Source organism: Rana temporaria, chromosome 7 (assembly GCF_905171775.1).
Source record: "Rana temporaria chromosome 7, aRanTem1.1, whole genome shotgun sequence".
Classification (NCBI taxonomy): Eukaryota; Metazoa; Chordata; class Amphibia; order Anura; family Ranidae; genus Rana; species Rana temporaria.
The window spans coordinates 195350103-195367854 of NC_053495.1; the positions used below are offsets into that span (position 1 = coordinate 195350103).

The following is a 17752-nucleotide window of genomic DNA, read 5'->3' on the forward strand; positions in this document are numbered from 1 at the left end:
GGCAGTGCTTTGGGGGGAGGGATGTAAAGGGGGCAGTGCTGTGGGGTAGGTGTTTGATATGAAGAGGGCAGAGCACACTACTGTAGGGGGGGTGATGTAAGAGGGGGGGCAGTGCTTTGGGGGGAGGGATGTAAAGGGGGGGAGTGCTGTGGGGTAGGTGTTTGATATGAAGAGGGCAGAGCACACTACTGGGGGGGGGGTGTGATGCAAGAGGGGGGGATGTAAAGGGGGAAGTGCTGTGGGATGGGTGTTTGATATGAAGAGGGCAGAACACACTACTGTTGGGGTGGGGGAGATTCATGATATGAGAGAGGGGGTTGAATGTAAAGGGGCCACATTTCTTCTGGGGGGGTCGATGTGAAGGGGCAGAGGACAGTACTGTGGGGGAGGGATGTGAAGGGGGCTGAGGACTGTAGTGTGCGACGGGGGTGATGATTTGAAGGGGGTTGAGGACTACTGTGAATTAAGGGGGTGCATGATGTGCGGGTGGCCTGAACACTACTGTGAAGGGAAAACTGAGACCCAATAAGACAGGAGACTCTGAGATCAGGCCCCCTATATAACAGGAGACTCTGAGACCACGCCCAATATAACAGGAGGCCCAATAAGACAGGAGACTCTGAGACCACGCCCAATATAACAAGCATCCCAATAAGACAGGAGACTCTGAGACCACGCCCAATAAGTCAGGAGACTTTGAGACCACGCCCATTATAACAGGAGACTCTGAGACCAGGGCCCAATATAACAGGAGACCCAATAAAAAAGGAGACCAGAATTCCCCAGAATTCTCTATTTGCTACAGACTATTCCCATTAAGATCCCGTCTACTTTTTTTAAGGCATTTAGACGAATATGCACAAAATTTATTTGGAATTTAAAACAGCCTCGAATTAAATGGGACAAACTCGTTCTTCCCAAACTTTTGGGGGGTATAGGATTGCCTGATGTGCAAAAATACTATTGGGCTTGCCACATGACTCGCATTTTAGATTGGCATTTGCATTCCCATACTAAGGCTTGGGTCGAATTGGAAGGTGTTTCCTCGTCTCCTGTCTTACCGCTTACGCATTTGCCTTGGATTGCTGCTCGCAAAATCCCACCTGTCGCCTGCTCTCACCCTTTGGTGGGTCCTACCTTGCAAACTTTTAGGGCTCTCTGTAAAAATCTACATTTTTCCTCATTATATGGTCCCATGACTCCTGTTAACTTAAACCCAGAGATTTCTTTAGGACAATCGGTGTTTGACGTATCCGGTTCCGCATACGTCAAATCGATCAGAGCTGAAACCTTTTTTGACAACGGTAAACTTCTTACTTTCGATTCTTTTCAACTTTCCCACCCTGACATTATTATACAACCCTCTGGATATGAACAGGTTAAACATTTTTTCAATCGCACTGGCTCGAATTCTGTATGGTGTAGACGCAAGTCTCCTTTTGAGAACTTGTGTCTCCAAAATTCTCCTAAAAAACATTTGATTTCCGCGATGTATGCGTCATTTTTTGCAACGTTCGACATTAAGAATGATGTAGTGAATCTCAAATGGGAAAGCGACCTAGACGTATCCCTATCGAGTAATGAATGGGAACATGTTTTTCAACATATACATAAGGGATCCCTGAATGTATTGACACAGGAAAACAATTACAAATTATACTCTAGGTGGTATAGGACCCCTGCCATCATTCATAAATATAATGCAAACATTTCTCCACTATGTTGGCGATGTAACCGTGCTCAAGGCACACTCTTGCACATATGGTGGGGATGCGATCTGATCAGACCCTTCTGGAAGGAGGTCCATCAATTAATTTCTCGCATTACAACATATACACCTGACTTCACTGCCGCCCAGTATTTACTACACCACTCCTCTCTACCGCAATACATTTATAAGAAATCATTGATGTTCCACCTAATCAATGCTGCCAAACTATGTGTACCCATTCGATGGACACAGTCATCACCTCCTTCCATTTCGGATTGGTTTAATAAAATTGGATACATGGCCGAAATGGAAGAACTCATTTCCCAATCTAAAGATTCTCCTAAGACCTTTTATGAAAAATGGGCATGCTGGTTGTCTTTCAAGAACTCCGCTGAATTTCATTCATTCTTTAAGGACTGCTTCACTATAATCTGGTATTATTTCATCCTCTCCGGACTCCACTTCTTATACGTACTCGATAGGGCTATTTTTTTTTTTTTCCTCTCCTCCCCCCTCTATCCACCATCCCCCCTTTCTTCTCCTTACCTTTATTCTTTATTGACTTCATAATTATCTATATGTCAATGGTATTTTCCTTTTAAGGACTGTTTTTAAGGACTGTTTTATGTAATGTGCATATTCTACAATTTGTACATGTTTAATATTCTGTATTTATTTATGAAAATTTCAATAAAAATATTTGAAAAAAAAAAAAAGGAGACTGAGACCACGCCCATTATAACAGGAGGCCCAATAAGACAGGAGACTGAGACCACTCCCATTATAACAGGAGGCCCAATAAGACAGGAGACTCTGAGACCACGCCCAATAAGACCGGAGACTCTGAGATCACACCCGATAAGACAGGAGACTCTGAGACCACGCCCAATATAACAGGAGGCCCAATAAGTCAGGAGACTCTGAGACCACGCCCATTATAACAGGAGGCCCAATAAGTCAGGAGACTCTGAGACCACGCCCATTATAACAGGAGGCCCAATAAGTCAGGAGACTCTGAGACCACGCCCATTATAACAGGAGGCCCAATAAGTCAGGAGACTCTGAGACCACGCCCATTATAACAGGAGGCCCAATAAGTCAGGAGACTCTGAGACCACGCCCATTATAACAGGAGGCCCAATAAGACAGGAGACTCTGAGACCACGCCCAATATAACAGGAGACCCAATAAGACAAGAGACTCTGAGATCACACCCACTACAGACAAGGGACTCTAAGACCATGCCCAATAAGACAGGAGACTCTCAGACTACACAATGGACTCTGAGACCACGCCCACCACAGACAGGAAATTGAGGCCACGCCCACTACAGACAGAAAACTGAGACCACACCCACTACAGACCAGGGACTCTAAGACCACGCCCAATAATACAGAAGAGACCACGTCCAATAAGACAGGAGACCCTAAGACCAGGCCCACTAAGACATGAGCCTCTGCGACCACGCCCAATAAGACATGATACTCAGAGACCACGCCCACTACAGACAATGGACTATGGGACCACGCCCACTAAGACCTTGGGGCAGATCCATGTACCTTTGCGCCGGGCGCAGCGTATCTAAGATACACTATGCCGCCGTAACTTATTTTTTTTTTCAAATCCACAAAGAATTTGCGCCGTAAGTTACGGCGGCGTAGTGTATTTCTGGCGGCGTAAGGGCGCCTAATTCAAATGGATGTAATGGGGGCGTGTTTTATGTAAATACGTTGTGACCCAACGTAAACTACATTTTTTTAACTGCGCATGCGCCGTCCGTGGGGGTATCCCAGTGCGCATGCTCGAAATTAAACCGGAACAAGCCAATGCTCACGACGGTGACTTCATTCTACGCAAATCCCTATTCGCGAACGACTTGCGCAAACGACGTAAAAATTTCAAATTTATACACGGGAAGGACGGCCATACTTAACATTGAGTACGCCTCATAACAGCAGCTTTAACTATCCGCCGGAAAAAGCCGAATGCAAACGACGTAAAAAAATACGCCGGGCCGACGTACGTTCGTGGATCGCCGTAACAAACTAATTTGCATACTCGACGCGGATTTCGACGGGAACGCCACCTAGCGGCCGCTGAAAAACTGCAGCTTAGATCCGACGGCGTACTAAGACGTACGCCAGTCGGATCTTGCCGAGATGCCGTCGTATCTTGTTTTGTGGATACAAAACAAAGATACGACGCGCAAAAGTTGAAATTACGCTGCGTATGAAGAGATACGCCGGCGTAATTTCTTTGTGGATCTGCCCCTTTATATTTAAAAAAAAAAAAAAAGCCCACTAAGTCGGGATGCCCACCGACAATGCCAGGCTCCATGAGACTGTAGAGAGTGGTGAGGGGAGACTTGCTGTACAGTGCTGGGAGAGGAGGACGGACAGTGAGTGTTCTGTGATATCCGGGGTGATGGGACTCTCCTCCTGTCACTCATATGAAGTTGTGATCTCACAATAGCGGCCTCTAGCGGCTGTGGATAGTACGGCGTTCCGGTGTCTATGGAGACTAGAGGACGCCGGTGGAGGAGATCAGTGAGCCGGGCGATGTGTGACGTTCCGAGGAGGTGACACCGCATGGCAGAGCTGGGCAGAGGGGGGGGAGGGGTACATAGTGCCACCATGGCAGATCACTGATATACCCGGGGAGGAGGGGGGGTCACACACACAGGAGGAGGAGGGGAGTGTGCCCGGTGTTTACACACAGATCAGTCCGGACTATGGAGGATTATAGAGGATGAAGACACTCCGATCTCCTCATTATACCGGACAGACGGCTCCTCTATCTTCCAATGTCACCGATTTATAGGACAGTCCCTCCAACTTCACCCCCCAACATCCCAAACATACACACAGACTTACCGCAAACAAGTTTCATATCATGTAAACATACAGAACTCATCACTGGTTGGTTGCTAGAGGTTACTGCGCATCATTACCACTCACTGATTAGTTGCTAGAGGTTTCAGAACATCATTACCACTTACTGATAGGTTGCTAGAGGTTACTGCACATCCTTACTGCTTACTGATTGGTTGCTAGAGGTTACTGCACATCCTTACTGCTTACTGATGGGTTGCTAGAGGTTACTTACATCATTATAGCTCACTGGTTGTTAGAGGTTACTGCGCATCCTTACCACTTACTGATAGGTTCCTATAGGTTACTGCACATCCTTACAGCTCACTGACTGGTTGCTAGAGGTTACTGCACATCCTTTCCTCTTACTGACTGGTTGCTAGAGGTTACTGCACATCCTTACCGCTTACTGATTGGTTGCTAGGGGTTACTGCACATCCTTACCGCTTACTGATAGGTTGCTAGAGGTTACTGCACATCCTTACTGATAGGTTGCTAGAAGTTACTGCACATTCCTATCACTTACTGATTGGTTCCTACAGGTTACTGCACATCCTTACTGATTGGTTGCTAAAGGTTACTGCACATCCTTACCGCTTACTGATTGGTTGCTAGGGGTTACTGCACATCCTTACCGCTTACTGATAGGTTCCTAGAGGTTACTGCACATCCTTACAGCTCACTGACTGGTTGCTAGAGGTTACTGCACATCCTTTCCTCTTACTGACTGGTTGCTAGAGGTTACTGCACATCCTTACCGCTTACTGATTGGTTGCTAGGGGTTACTGCACATCCTTACTGCTCACTGACTGGTTACTGCACATCCTTACTGATAGGTTCCTAGAGGTTACTGCACATCCTTACTGCTTACTGATAGGTTGCTAGAGGTTACTGCAATCCTTACAGCTCACTGATTGGTTGCTAGGGGTTACTGCACATCCTTTCCGCTTACTGATTGGTTGCTAGAGGTTACTGCACATCCTTTCCACTTACTGATTGGTTGCTAGAGGTTACTGCACATCCTTACTGATAGGTTGCTAGAAGTCACTGCACATTCCTATCACTTACTGATTGGTTGCTACAGGTTACTGCACATCCTTACTGATTGGTTGCTAAAGGTAGACGGACTGCTGTCCGGCGTCTACCATCGAGCTGCTGCTGATTGGGCAGGATGCTGTAGACTCCCAGAATATAAAGCAAAAGCCGGGAAAACTAATTGCGGGCAGCGTGGTGGGCTCAAAGGGCAGCTGATTTAGGCACCACAACAATGACTGGATCTGGGGGACAGCTGTCCCTTTTGCCCCGCATTAAACATACCCCTCAAATCCTTATGCTTCTGCTTTCAACACATCAACTTCAGGGACAAACATGTTCACTTGCTGCCTAATATATATATCCCACCTACTTTCAGATGCCATTGTCACAGGACAATCAAAGTTATCCTCTTTACCTGTGAGTGGTCATAATGTTCTGGCTGATGGGTGTAGATAGACTGATAGACACTTACCTGTAGCTCTCCTGTAATGCATTCTGTCTGATTCCCTTCTTATAGGAGAAATGACTCGGAGGATCTTGCTGGGGTTTGATGCCTTAGATAAGTATTCCCGAGACGTCCTGTCCAAGCATGCCAAGGTGGGTTGTAAGATATAACTACTGCAGACTCAGCATGTCTATCCTGGAAGACAGACAATTCTTCTATCTATTGTCTGCAGGGCCGCCATCAGGGGGGTACAGGCAGTACACCTGTAAGGGGCCCAGAGCTCCCCAAGGGGCCCGGATGGCAACCCCCTTTAAAAATAAAAAAAATCTTTTTAGGGGTGCGGAGGTCCCCAGGGCCCCAGATGGCAACCCCCCTTTTTTTTATTTATTTTTTATAAAAAAAAAATGTTTAATATATTTTTATTTTTTATTAAAGGGTCAATTTTTTTTTTAGAGGTCCCCAGGGCCCCCCGGATGGCAACCCCCCCTTTTTTTATTTATTTTTTATAAAAAAAAAATGTTTAATATATTTTTATTTTATTTTTTATTAAAGGGTCAATTTTTTTTTTAGAGGTCCCCAGGGCCCCCCGGATGGCAACTCCCCTTTTTTTTATTTATTTTTTATAAAAAAAAAATGTTTAATATATTTTTATTTTTATTTTTATTAAAGTGTCAATTATTTTTTTTTAGAGGGCCCCGGAGGCCCCCAGGGCCCCCCGGATGGCAACCCCCCTTTTTATTTTTATTTTTTTATATAAAAAAAAAAATTTAATATATTTTTATTTTATTTTTTATTAAAGAGCCAATTTAAAAATCCCCAGGGCCACCGGATGACAACCCCCTTTTTAAAAAAAAAAAAACTTTTTTTATATTTTTTGTATTTCTTTTATTTTTTAATATATATATATATATATATATATATATATATATATATATATATATACATATATATTTATATATATATGTTTTTTTTAAAGGGCTCAGAGGTCCTCAGGGCCCCATGTGGCAAACCCCCTTTTTTTTATAAATGTTTATTTATATATATATATATATATATATATATATATATATATATTTTTTTTTAAGGGCCCAGAGGTTCCCAGGGCCCTGGATGGAAACTCCCCTTTTTTCTTTTAATGTTTATTTTTTATTAAAGGGCCCAGAGGTCCCGGATGGCAACCCCCCCCTTTTTTTTATTTCTTTTTATAAAAAATAATAATAATTTGTATATATATATATATAGGGCCCAGAGGTCCCCAGGGCCCCAGATGCCAACCCCCCTTTTTAAAAAAAAAAATATATATATATTTTTTATCTCTTTTTATTAAAGGGCCCAGAGCTCCCCAAGGCCCCGGATGGCTACCCCCCCCCCTTCTCAATTTCTGGCAGCACCCCCCCCCCCCCCCGGTTCTCTGCTCCAGGGGGCCATGCCTACTAAAGCTTTGTAAGGGGCCCCATAATTCCTGATGGCGGCCCTGTATATACCTCCCCTTTAGGAGCCCAGCCGTGGGTCGCGAGCGCGCCGCCGGTGGCGCGCGGGCCGACCCGGTCCTAAGCTAATTTTTTTCCCACAAATAGAACTTTCTTTTGGTGGTATTTGATCACCTCTGCGACTTTTATTTTTTGTTAAAATAAATAAATGAAAAAGACAGATTTAAAAATAAAAATACAAAACTGTTTTATATTTTGTTATAACATTTTGCAAACGGGTAATTTTTCTCCTTCATTGATGTACGCTGATGAGGGCACCGATAGGCTGCACTGATGGGCACTGGTGGGCCCTGATAGGCGGCATTGGTGGGCACTGAGAGGTGACACTGAGTTGTGGCACTGAAGGGCATTGATAGGTGGCACTGAGAATTGGCACTAATAGGTGTCATTGATAGGTGGCAATGATGGGCACTGATGGGTGGCAGTGATGGGCACTGATCAGCACTGGTAGGTGTGACTGATATGCAGCACTGCTAGGTGGCACTGATGAGGCACTGACTGGCACCAAATCTAAGGGAGAAAGTAGATTCTCGGTCCAAGGACCACGGCTCTGGAAAGCTCTACCCACGACCATCCGCTTGGAAGAAAACCATCGGGTTTTTAGGAAAAAAACTGAAGACCCACCTCTTCTGAAGACCTGTACAACTCTGGATGCCAGCGCCTTGAGGCGATTAAGTTCGCATTTGTTTGCGCTATATAAGTTTCTCACTCACTGGTGGGTATTGATAGGTGGCAGTGATGGGCACTGATAGGTGGTACTGATTGGCACTGACAGGTGGCACTAGTGGTCACTGGCAGGGGGCATTGGTGTGCACTAATGAGGCTGATGTGCCTCTTCCACTGGAGACCGATGTCCCCTATGCAGGAGCCGGTGATCGGCTTTTTTTTCTCCTCAGCACGAGGAGAAAAAAAAAAAACGTTTACCGAGAATTGTTTACATCACGTGGTCAGCTCTCATTGGCTGACAGCTGATCACATGTTAAGGGACCGGCACCTTACTCGGATCTGTGATCACCCGAGTCTCAGTGACTCAGTGATCGCCATGCACATCCTGCAGGGGGCGCGTGCAAAGGGGAGGACTATTGACGTCCTCCTGGCAATTGGGGTCCGCGCTGTAGCCATCATTTGGTTGTGTTTTTTTTTGGGGTTAATTCTCCTTTAAGGGGGTGTGGCAAGGGGGCGTGTCTTATGCCTACATAAGTTTGTTAGTAGGTATCCCTCATTCCTATCTTAAAATGTTGGGAGGTGTGCTTCCCATCCGGCTAAGTGTGTGCTCACAGAACTCTCACAGTCAACATGTAAGTATCCAGCATCAAGTGATTTCATCAAAATGTTGGGAGGTAATGGAGCCTGTAATATGCAAGACTGAAGGTCAGATTTCAGCAAAGTATATCAGTAAATACACTATATTACCAAAAGTATTGGGACGCCTGCCTTTACACGCACATGAAATTTAATGGCATCCCAGTCTTAGTCCGTAAGGTTCAATATTGAGTTGGCCCCGCCCCTTTGCAGCTATAACAGCTTCAACTCTTCTGGGAAGGCCGTCCACAAGGTTTAGGAGTGTGTCTATGGGAATGTCCGACCATTCTTCCAGAAGAGCATTTGTGAGGCCAGGCACTGATGTGGACGAGAAGGCCTGGCTCACAGTTTCCGCTCTAATTTATCCCAAAGGTGTTCTATCGGGTTGAGGTCAGGACTCTGTGCAGGCCAGTCAAGTTCCTCCACCCCAAACTCGCTCATCCATGTCTTTATGGACCTTGCTTTGTGCACTGGTGCGCAGTCATGTTGGAACAGGAAGGGGCCGTCCCCAAACTGTTCCCACAAAGTTGGGAGCATGAAATTGTCCAAAATGTCTTGGTATGCTGACGCCTTAAGAGTTCCCTTTACTGGAACTAAGGGGCCAAACCCAACCCCTGAAAAACAACCCCACACCATAACCCCCCCCCCTCCACCAAATGATTTGGACCAGTGCACAAAGCAAGGTCCATAAAGACATGGATGAGCGAGTTTGGGGTGACTGGCCTGCACATAGTCCTGACCTCAACCCGATAGAACACCTCTGGAATGAATGAGAGCGGAGACTACGAGCCAGGCCTTCTCGTCCAACATCAGTGTCTGACCTCACAAATGCTCTTCTGGAAGAATGGTCAAACATTCCCATAGACACTCCTAAACCTTGTGGACGGCCTTCCCAGAAGAGTTGAAGCTGTTATAGCTGCAAAGGGCGGAGCCAACTCAATATTGAACCCTACAGACTAAGACTGGGATGTCATTAAAGTTCATGTGCGTGTAAAGGCAGGCGTCCCAATACTTTTGGCATTATAGTGTATGTCTTTTTGTTCTTTGAAACCAAACGGTGTCTCCCTTCATGCGGTTCTGTATACAGGACACAGGCACGGTGCGGTGTACATGTAGCGCAGGTATTCTATTATACTGGGGTTGCAGAGCGAGGTGAGTACGGATGTGTAGGTGTCTGTGTGTGTGACCCAGTTTCTGTAGTAGCAGCGTATGACCACAAGTCTCAAAGATGGCGTGACTTAAACTGGGAGTCGGCCTCTATTTCTGACCACTTCAACAAAGAGGAACTTCCGTCTTGTTTTAACCACTTGCTTACTGTGCACATAAACCCCCTTCGTGCCCAGGCGAAATTTCAGCTTCCGGCACTGCGTCGCTTTAACTGACAATTGCGCGGTCGTGCGACGTGGCTCCCAAACAAAATTGACGTCCTTTTTCCCCCACAAATAGAGCTTTCTTTTGGTGGTATTTGATCACCTCTGCGGAGGAAGCCTATTTTTTAGACGTATCTGCCTTGGAGAATCGGCGTAACGATACGCCGACGCAGATTTGAAATTATCTGGAGATACGCCGCCGTAAATGTATGCTGAATCTAGCCCAATATATATTTTATAAAAAAAAAATAAGTGCCCTTTAAGCCCATTGGGTGACGTTTGACGTCGCTTCCGTCATCCAATGGTATGGAGCCGAGTGGGGGCCATCATTCCCTCGCTTGACTTCCAGCCTCTGAGGGGAAAGGACCGGATCGTCTCCGCCGCTACCGACGGCTGCGGTAAGTGGCGGAGATCACGTGACACGCCGCGAGGGGGGTGGGCACCTCTCCCGTCGCCGATAAAAGTGATCTCACGGCGAATCCGCAACAGAGACCACTTTTATATGAAAGGGGACCACCTGCAGTTTTAAAAAAATACCGGGGTGATGGCAGCTATCTGCTGGCATAACATCTGTATTCAGCGAAGTAGCGGCGACGTATAACGATGGCGGTCGGTATCGGGCTCCTTCTCTGTTCTGTTTGAAATCCTATCTTTTATTTTTCTAGAACCAGACCCCGAGCTGCCTGCAAGGTCTTCACTCCCTACAGATTCCTTTGACCTTCGACTTTGGACTGGAAGGGGATCAAAACGCAGACAGGGAGTCGGCCCGCAGCAAACCGCCGCTTGAGATGCCCGCAGCATTATCTCCGAGGTGTGTCTGATTTTTAGAACAACTTGTATCATAAAGTAAACCTGTGCTAAAAGAAATACGGACACCAATGGGGACCCACTTCTGAAAATTCAGCTTGCCTGGCTGACTCAATACCATTCTTAAAGCGGAGTTCTGGCCACAATTTCACTTTTTAAATATAAATACCCCTGTAATACACAAGCTTAATGTATTGTAGTAAAGTTAGTCTGTAAACTAAGGTCCGTTTTGTTAGGTTGTTACAGCATTTAGACACTTTATAAAATAGAAATTGACTGCGGCCATCTTAAGTGTGGGCATCATGAAGCCAGACTGTATGACTTCCTGGATTTCAGCCTTGCAAATCTCGCACATGCTCAGTGCTGCACAAGCAGTGTCAGATCAGGTTTCAGCACCTGTGCTGTCCAAGTCACATGATTCTTCGAGACTGGGGAGTGCACAGACTCCTGGAAAGTTACACCCACTACATTCCCAGGAGTCTGTGCGGTGTAGGTTAGGAAGCATTAAGCACCTAGGTGCAGGAAGTGGGAAGATTAACTATTCTGCCTAGCAACAAGACTTTGAAGGCATCTAAAAAAAAAAAATGTTTTCGTAAAGGACTAATGACATTTTTTTAAAACTACTGATGTAATGTTATATTTATGGGTGGAACTCCACTTTAAGCCTAGAACAGGCAGGCAACAAAAGCGAGAAAAGAGAAATCAGAACTTCTGATGTGTATACTTGTTCTGAGCCCGTGCCTCTGAGAGCACTGAGACACCATGACAGCCAGGCAATAAGCATTTTAAGAAAGTGTCAGCAATGGCAGCCTCCATGTTTCTCCCAGTAGAGGCTTCCCACTTCAGCCCGGAAGGATTTACCACCCTTAAAGCGGAGTTCCACCCAAAAATTGAACTTCCGCTTTTCGGAACCCCCCCCCCCCTTCCGGTGTCACATTTTGCACCTTTCACGGGGGAGGAGAGAGCAGATACTTGTGTAATCCAGGTATTTGCTCCCACTTCCAGGAATAGATCACTGCGGTGGTCTATGCCATGTCTGGCGCCTACTTCGTCCCACCCGCTGTCTTCTGGGGTCCCAGAAGACAGCAGAGACCAGTGGGATCGCGCAGCACTAGTCGCGCATGCGCAGTAGGGAACCGCAAGGCTTCACTTCCTGATTCCCTTACCGAAGATGGTGGTGGCAGCACCCAAGAGCCGAGGGACATTGCGGGTGCTCTGGACAGGTAAGGGTCCTTTCACACAAGCGGACCGTTCGTCCGCTCATTACAAGTCCGTTAACGGACTTGTAATGAATCCCTATGGGATCGCATCCGTTAGCGGATGGAGCATCCGCTAGCGTCCGCGTCCGTCGGGATCCGCTTTTCCGAACGGAAGAAACCCTATTTTTCTTCCGTCCGGCGGAACGGATCGGATGCAGACGGACAGACGGTCCGTCTGCATCCGATCCCCCATAGGGGACAGCGGAGCAGAGACAGGGCAGTCTCTGCACTGTATGCGGGGACCGCCCTATCCGCCGACAGCTCAGCGGGGATCCCGCTGAGCCGACGGAGACACACGGAGCGGACCCGGAAACGGTCCGCTCCGTGTGAAAGAGCCCTAAGTGTCCTAATGTTAAAAGTCAGTAGCTGCAGTATTTGTAGCTGCTGATTTTTAATATTTATTTTTCAGTGGAACTCTGCTTTAATGACTGCGTGCTTTAACTACTTAAGCTCCGGACCATATTGCTGGTCAAAGACCAGAGCACTTTTTGCGATTTGGCACTGTGTCGCTTTAACTGAAAATTGCGCGGTCATGCGACGTGGCTCCCAAACAGTTTTGCGCTATAAACAAAAATAGAGCGACAATTTTGAAAATAATGAATATTTTTTACTTTTTGCTATAATAAATATCCCCCAAAAATATATAAAAAAACTATTTTTTTCCTCAGTTTAGGCCGATACGTATTCTTCTACATATTTTTCGTAAAAAATCGCAATAAGCGTTTATTGATTGGTTTGCGCAAAAGTTATAGCGTTTACAAAATAGGGGGTATTTTTATGGCATTTTTATTAACATATATTTTTTACTAGTAATGGCGGCGATCAGCGATTTTTTTTTCCCGGCACTGCGACATTATGGCGGACACATCAGACACTTTTGACACATTTTTGGGACCATTGGCATTTTTTATAGCGATCAGTGCTATAAAAATGCATTGGATTACTATAAAAATGCCACTGGCAGGAAAGGGGTTAACACTAGGGGGCGGGGAAGGGGTTAAGTATGTTCCCTGGGTGTGTTCTAACTGTAGGGGGGGTGGCCTCACTAGGGGAAATGACCGATCTTCTGTTCATACATTGTATGAACAGAAGATCAGCATTTCTCTCCCTGACAGGTCCCCGCTCTGTAACGAGCGATCGCGCCCGGCGGGCACGGGAGTCGGGGGAGACCGGGGGGGCGCGCACAGGGGAGTCGGCCCCTAGTGGCCTGCGCGAGAGCCGACGTTATTGTACAGGCTGTCGCGCAGGGGAGCCGACCTGCCGCCGTAAAACGACGGCGGCTGGTCGGCAACCAGTTAACTGACAATTGCGCAGTCATTCAACGCTGTACCCAAACAAAATTGACGTCCTTTTTTCCCACAAATAGAGCTTTCTTTTGGTGGTATTTAATCATCTCTGCGGTTTTTATTGTTTGCACTATAAACAAAAATAGAGCGACAAAATTCTCCGGTCTGATGAAACAAAGATTAAACTCTTTGGCCTCAATGACAAGAGTCATTTCTGGATGAAATCAGACACCGCTCATCACCTGGCAAATACCATCCCTACAGTGAAGCATGGTGGTGGCAGCACAATGCTGTGGGGATGTTTTTCAGCGCCAGGAACTGGGAGACAAGTCAGGATCAAGGGGAAAAATGAATGTAGCAATGTACAGAGACATCCCTGATGAAAACCTGCTCCGGAGCGCTCTGGTCCTCAGACTGGGGTGAAGGTTCATCTTCCAACAGAACAATGACCCTAAGCACACAGCTAAGATAACAAAGGAGTGGAGGGGCAACTCTGTGAATGTCCTCTAGTGGCCCAGCCAGAGCCCAGACTTGAACATCTCTGGAGAGATCTGAAAATGGCTGAGCACCAACGCTTCCCATCCAACCTTATGGAGTTTGAGAGGTCCTGCGAAGAAAAATGGGAGAAACTGCCCAAAAATAGGTGTGCCGAGCTTGTAGCATCATACTCAGAAAGACTTGAGCCCAAATCATTCTTCTGCATGGTAGAAGCTGAAGTTTGTAATTTTTTGAATGACCTTAAAGTGGAGTTCCACCCATAAATATAACATTACATCAGTAGTTTTAAAAAAATGTCATTAGTCCTTTACGAAAAAAAACATTTTTTTTAGATGCCTTCAAAGTGTTGTTGCTAGGCAGAATAGTTAATCTTCCCTCTTCCTGCACCTAGGTGCTTAATGCTTCCTAACCTACACCGCACAGACTCCTGGGAATGTAGTGGGTGTAACTTTCCAGGAGTCTGTGCACTCCCCAGTCTCAAAGAATCATGTGACTTGGACAGCACAGGTGCTGAAACCTGATCTGACACTGCTTGTGCAGCACTGAGCATGTGCGAGGTCTGCAAGGCTGAAATCCAGGAAGTCATACAGTCTGGCTTCATGATGCCCACACTTAAGATGGCCCCAGTGGTTGCTGTAACAACCTAACAAAACGGACCTTAGTTTACAGACTAACTTTACTAGAATACATTAAGCTTGTGTATTACAGGGGGATTTATATTTAAAAAGTGAAATTGTGGCCGGAACTCCGCTTTAATTTATGAACTTCTGGCTTTGACTAGTATTGTAGGTTGTAGGTGTAATATCGCAAGTGTGTACCGTATACAATGCAGTTACTAATTTGATAATTCTTTTTCCAAGGAATAAAATCGTCCCTGGCTATGCACAGCCGGTAATACAACCTTTCGCTGCCACTGCTGATCATTCTCTGCAGAAAGGTAAGTTCTCAGTTACTATCCTCATTTTAGAAAGGTGGATTCTACCCGCTATTATTTTAAGGGCATATAAGGTTTTTATTTGGTACAGTGTTTTAATAACACCTTAATATTTAAAATGATTTTCGCCATTATTTTTTACCCAGATCATTATCATTTATTGAATGTATTTCCTTACCATTATCATTTATTTTATACTGTAATTGTGACTGACAATGACAGTATTAAACACATGAACAGTGCCATCTTCAGGCTGCAGTGTAATCTGCAGGCTGGAGGCTTATGTTATCAATGAAGCATTCCGCCAACAGGATGATCCCATAATTTGGAAGCACTCTGATCAGTTACTAATTGTTAGTGGGGACCTGAACTGTAAGGCCTCATACACACGCAATGCACACTGGGAAATGTAGGCGCCCGGCGCATGCGCAGTTCAGAAAATATGTCAAAAACGTAAGGTCAAGCCCCATTAACATGAAACACGCCCCCTTACACACATTTGAATTAGGCGCCCTTACGCCCACCCGCTTTAGGCTACGCCGCCGTAACTTAGCAGGCAAGTACATTGTGAATCATGTACTTGCCTCGCTAACTTACGGCGGCGTAGCCTAAACACGCTAAGCTACGCCGCCGTAAGTTTAAACCATTTTCTGTGAATCTAGCTATAAGAATTTATGAGATTTCTGGCAGGATCAACGTGTATTTTTGAGGACTTGGCAAACAGATATAACAAACTGCTTTTAGTGTTATGTTTAACAGACCAAGTGAGAGAACTTCATTGCAGGGGGTTACATATACTGGGGTGGATTCAGGTAGGGGCGCGCAAAACTGCGGCGGCTTAACGAATATAATTTACGTTACGCCTCCACAAGTTTTACGGGCAAGTGCTTGATTCACAAAGCACTTGCCTGTAAAGTTGCGGCGGCATAGCGTAAAAGGGGCCGGCGTAAGCGCGCGTAATTCAAATGATCCCGTAGGGGGCGTGGATCATTTAAATTAGGCGCGTTCCCGCGCCGAACGTACTGCGCATGCGCCGTCCCTAAAATTTCCCAAAGTGCATTGCGGTAATTGACGTTGCAAGGACGTCATTGGTATCGACGTGAATGTAAATGGCATCCAGCGCCATTCACAGACGACTTACGCAAACAACGTAAAAATTTTAAATCTCGACACGGGAACGACGTCCATACTTAACATTGGCTGCGCCTCCTAATAGCAGGAGCAGCCTTACGACAAAAACGACGTACGCAAACGACGTAAAAAACTACCGCCGGGCGCACGTACGTTCGTGAATCGGCGTAAGTATGTAATTTGCATACTCTACGCTGACATCTATGGGAGCGCCACCTAGCGGCCAGCATCAGAATGCACCATAAGATACGACGGCGTAAGAGACTTATGCCAGTCGTATCTTAGGCTAAAGTCGGCGTATCTAGCTTTCTGAATACAGAAAGTAGATACGTCGGCGCTACTTAGCAATTGCGCGACGTATCTATGGATACGCCGGCGTAATTTCTCTCTGAATCTACCCCACTGTCGTTTATTTCACTAATATCTCTCCAGATCAATGTTATTAGCAGGGCAGAGCTCAGTATGTTACACAGAGGACTTCCTGTCAAGAGATAACGTTGTTACTTCTCCTCCCCGATCCTGGGCTCAGATCGTGTTCTGGGCGATCAGTAGATAACATTTCATCTATACATCTATTTTCCATTGCGTGATCTTTTACCACAGATCTTAGAAAGCTGCATGCAACAAGATTTACAGATAGGGAGCTGCGTAATGATTATTTCATCATCCCCTCCTAATAAAGGCGTTATAATGCATTTTAATTTTTTAAAAATTTTTTTTATTTTCTATGCATGTTAACCACTTAAGACCCGGACCATTATGCAGGTTAAGGAACCGGCCCCTTTTTGCGATTCGGCACTGCGTCGCTTTAACTGGCAATTGGCGGTCGTGCGACGTGGCTCCCAAACAAAATTGGCGTCCTTTTTTTCCCCTCACAAATAGAGCTTTCTTTTGGAGGTATTTGATCACCTCTGCGGTTTTTATTTTTTGCGCTATAAACAAAAAAGGAGCGTAAATTTTTTAAAAAAATGCAATATTTTTTACTTTTTGCTATAATAAATATCCCCAAAAAATGTATAAAAAAAAACATTTTTTTCCTCAGTTTAGGCCGATACGTATTCTTCTACCTATTTTTGGTAAAAAAAATCACAATAAGCGTTTATTGATTGGTTTAAGCAAAAGTTATAGGGCCAGATCCACGTAGAACGGCGTAATTTTAAGCAGGCGTAGCGTATCGTAGTTACGTTACGCCGCCGCTACTTTGACAGGCAAGTGCAGTATTCTCAAAGCAAAGTTGCGGCGGCGTAGCGTAAATAGGCCGGCGTAAGCCCGCCTAATTCAAATATGGAACATGTGGGCGTGTTTTATGTTAAAGCGGTGGTTCACCCTAAATAACAACTTTCTACCATGCCATTCCGCATACTAGCGCGACCTACGGTATGCCTTTATTTTATTTTTCTGCGCCGTACTCGCAGTTTAATCACGTAGTGAAGTTTCAGACTCCCCGAGGGGAATGGGCGTTCCTATGCAGAGGGAACATGATTGACGGCCGGCTATGGCGCGTCACGCTTCCCGAAATTAGCCGGAGTAGGACTCGGCTCTTCACGCCGCTATACGGCGCCTGCGCACAGACTAGGAGCTGACTGCGCAGGCGCCATGAAGAGCCAAGTCCTA

General features: G+C 45.8%; 1 protein-coding gene across 1 annotated transcript in view; it reads left to right on the forward strand.

Annotated features, from left to right (window-relative positions):
• Positions 1-4183: 4183 nt before the first annotated feature.
• The window catches only part of LOC120944880, a 33846-nt gene continuing 20277 nt past the window's right edge, over positions 4184-17752 (forward strand). The window contains exons 1-4 of the mRNA XM_040358629.1: positions 4184-4289; positions 6134-6213; positions 10889-11034; positions 14934-15010. Of these exons, the coding sequence (XP_040214563.1) occupies positions 6139-6213; positions 10889-11034; positions 14934-15010 (298 nt within the window). The 5' untranslated portion in view covers positions 4184-4289; positions 6134-6138. The remainder of the gene's footprint in view (positions 4290-6133; positions 6214-10888; positions 11035-14933; positions 15011-17752) is intronic.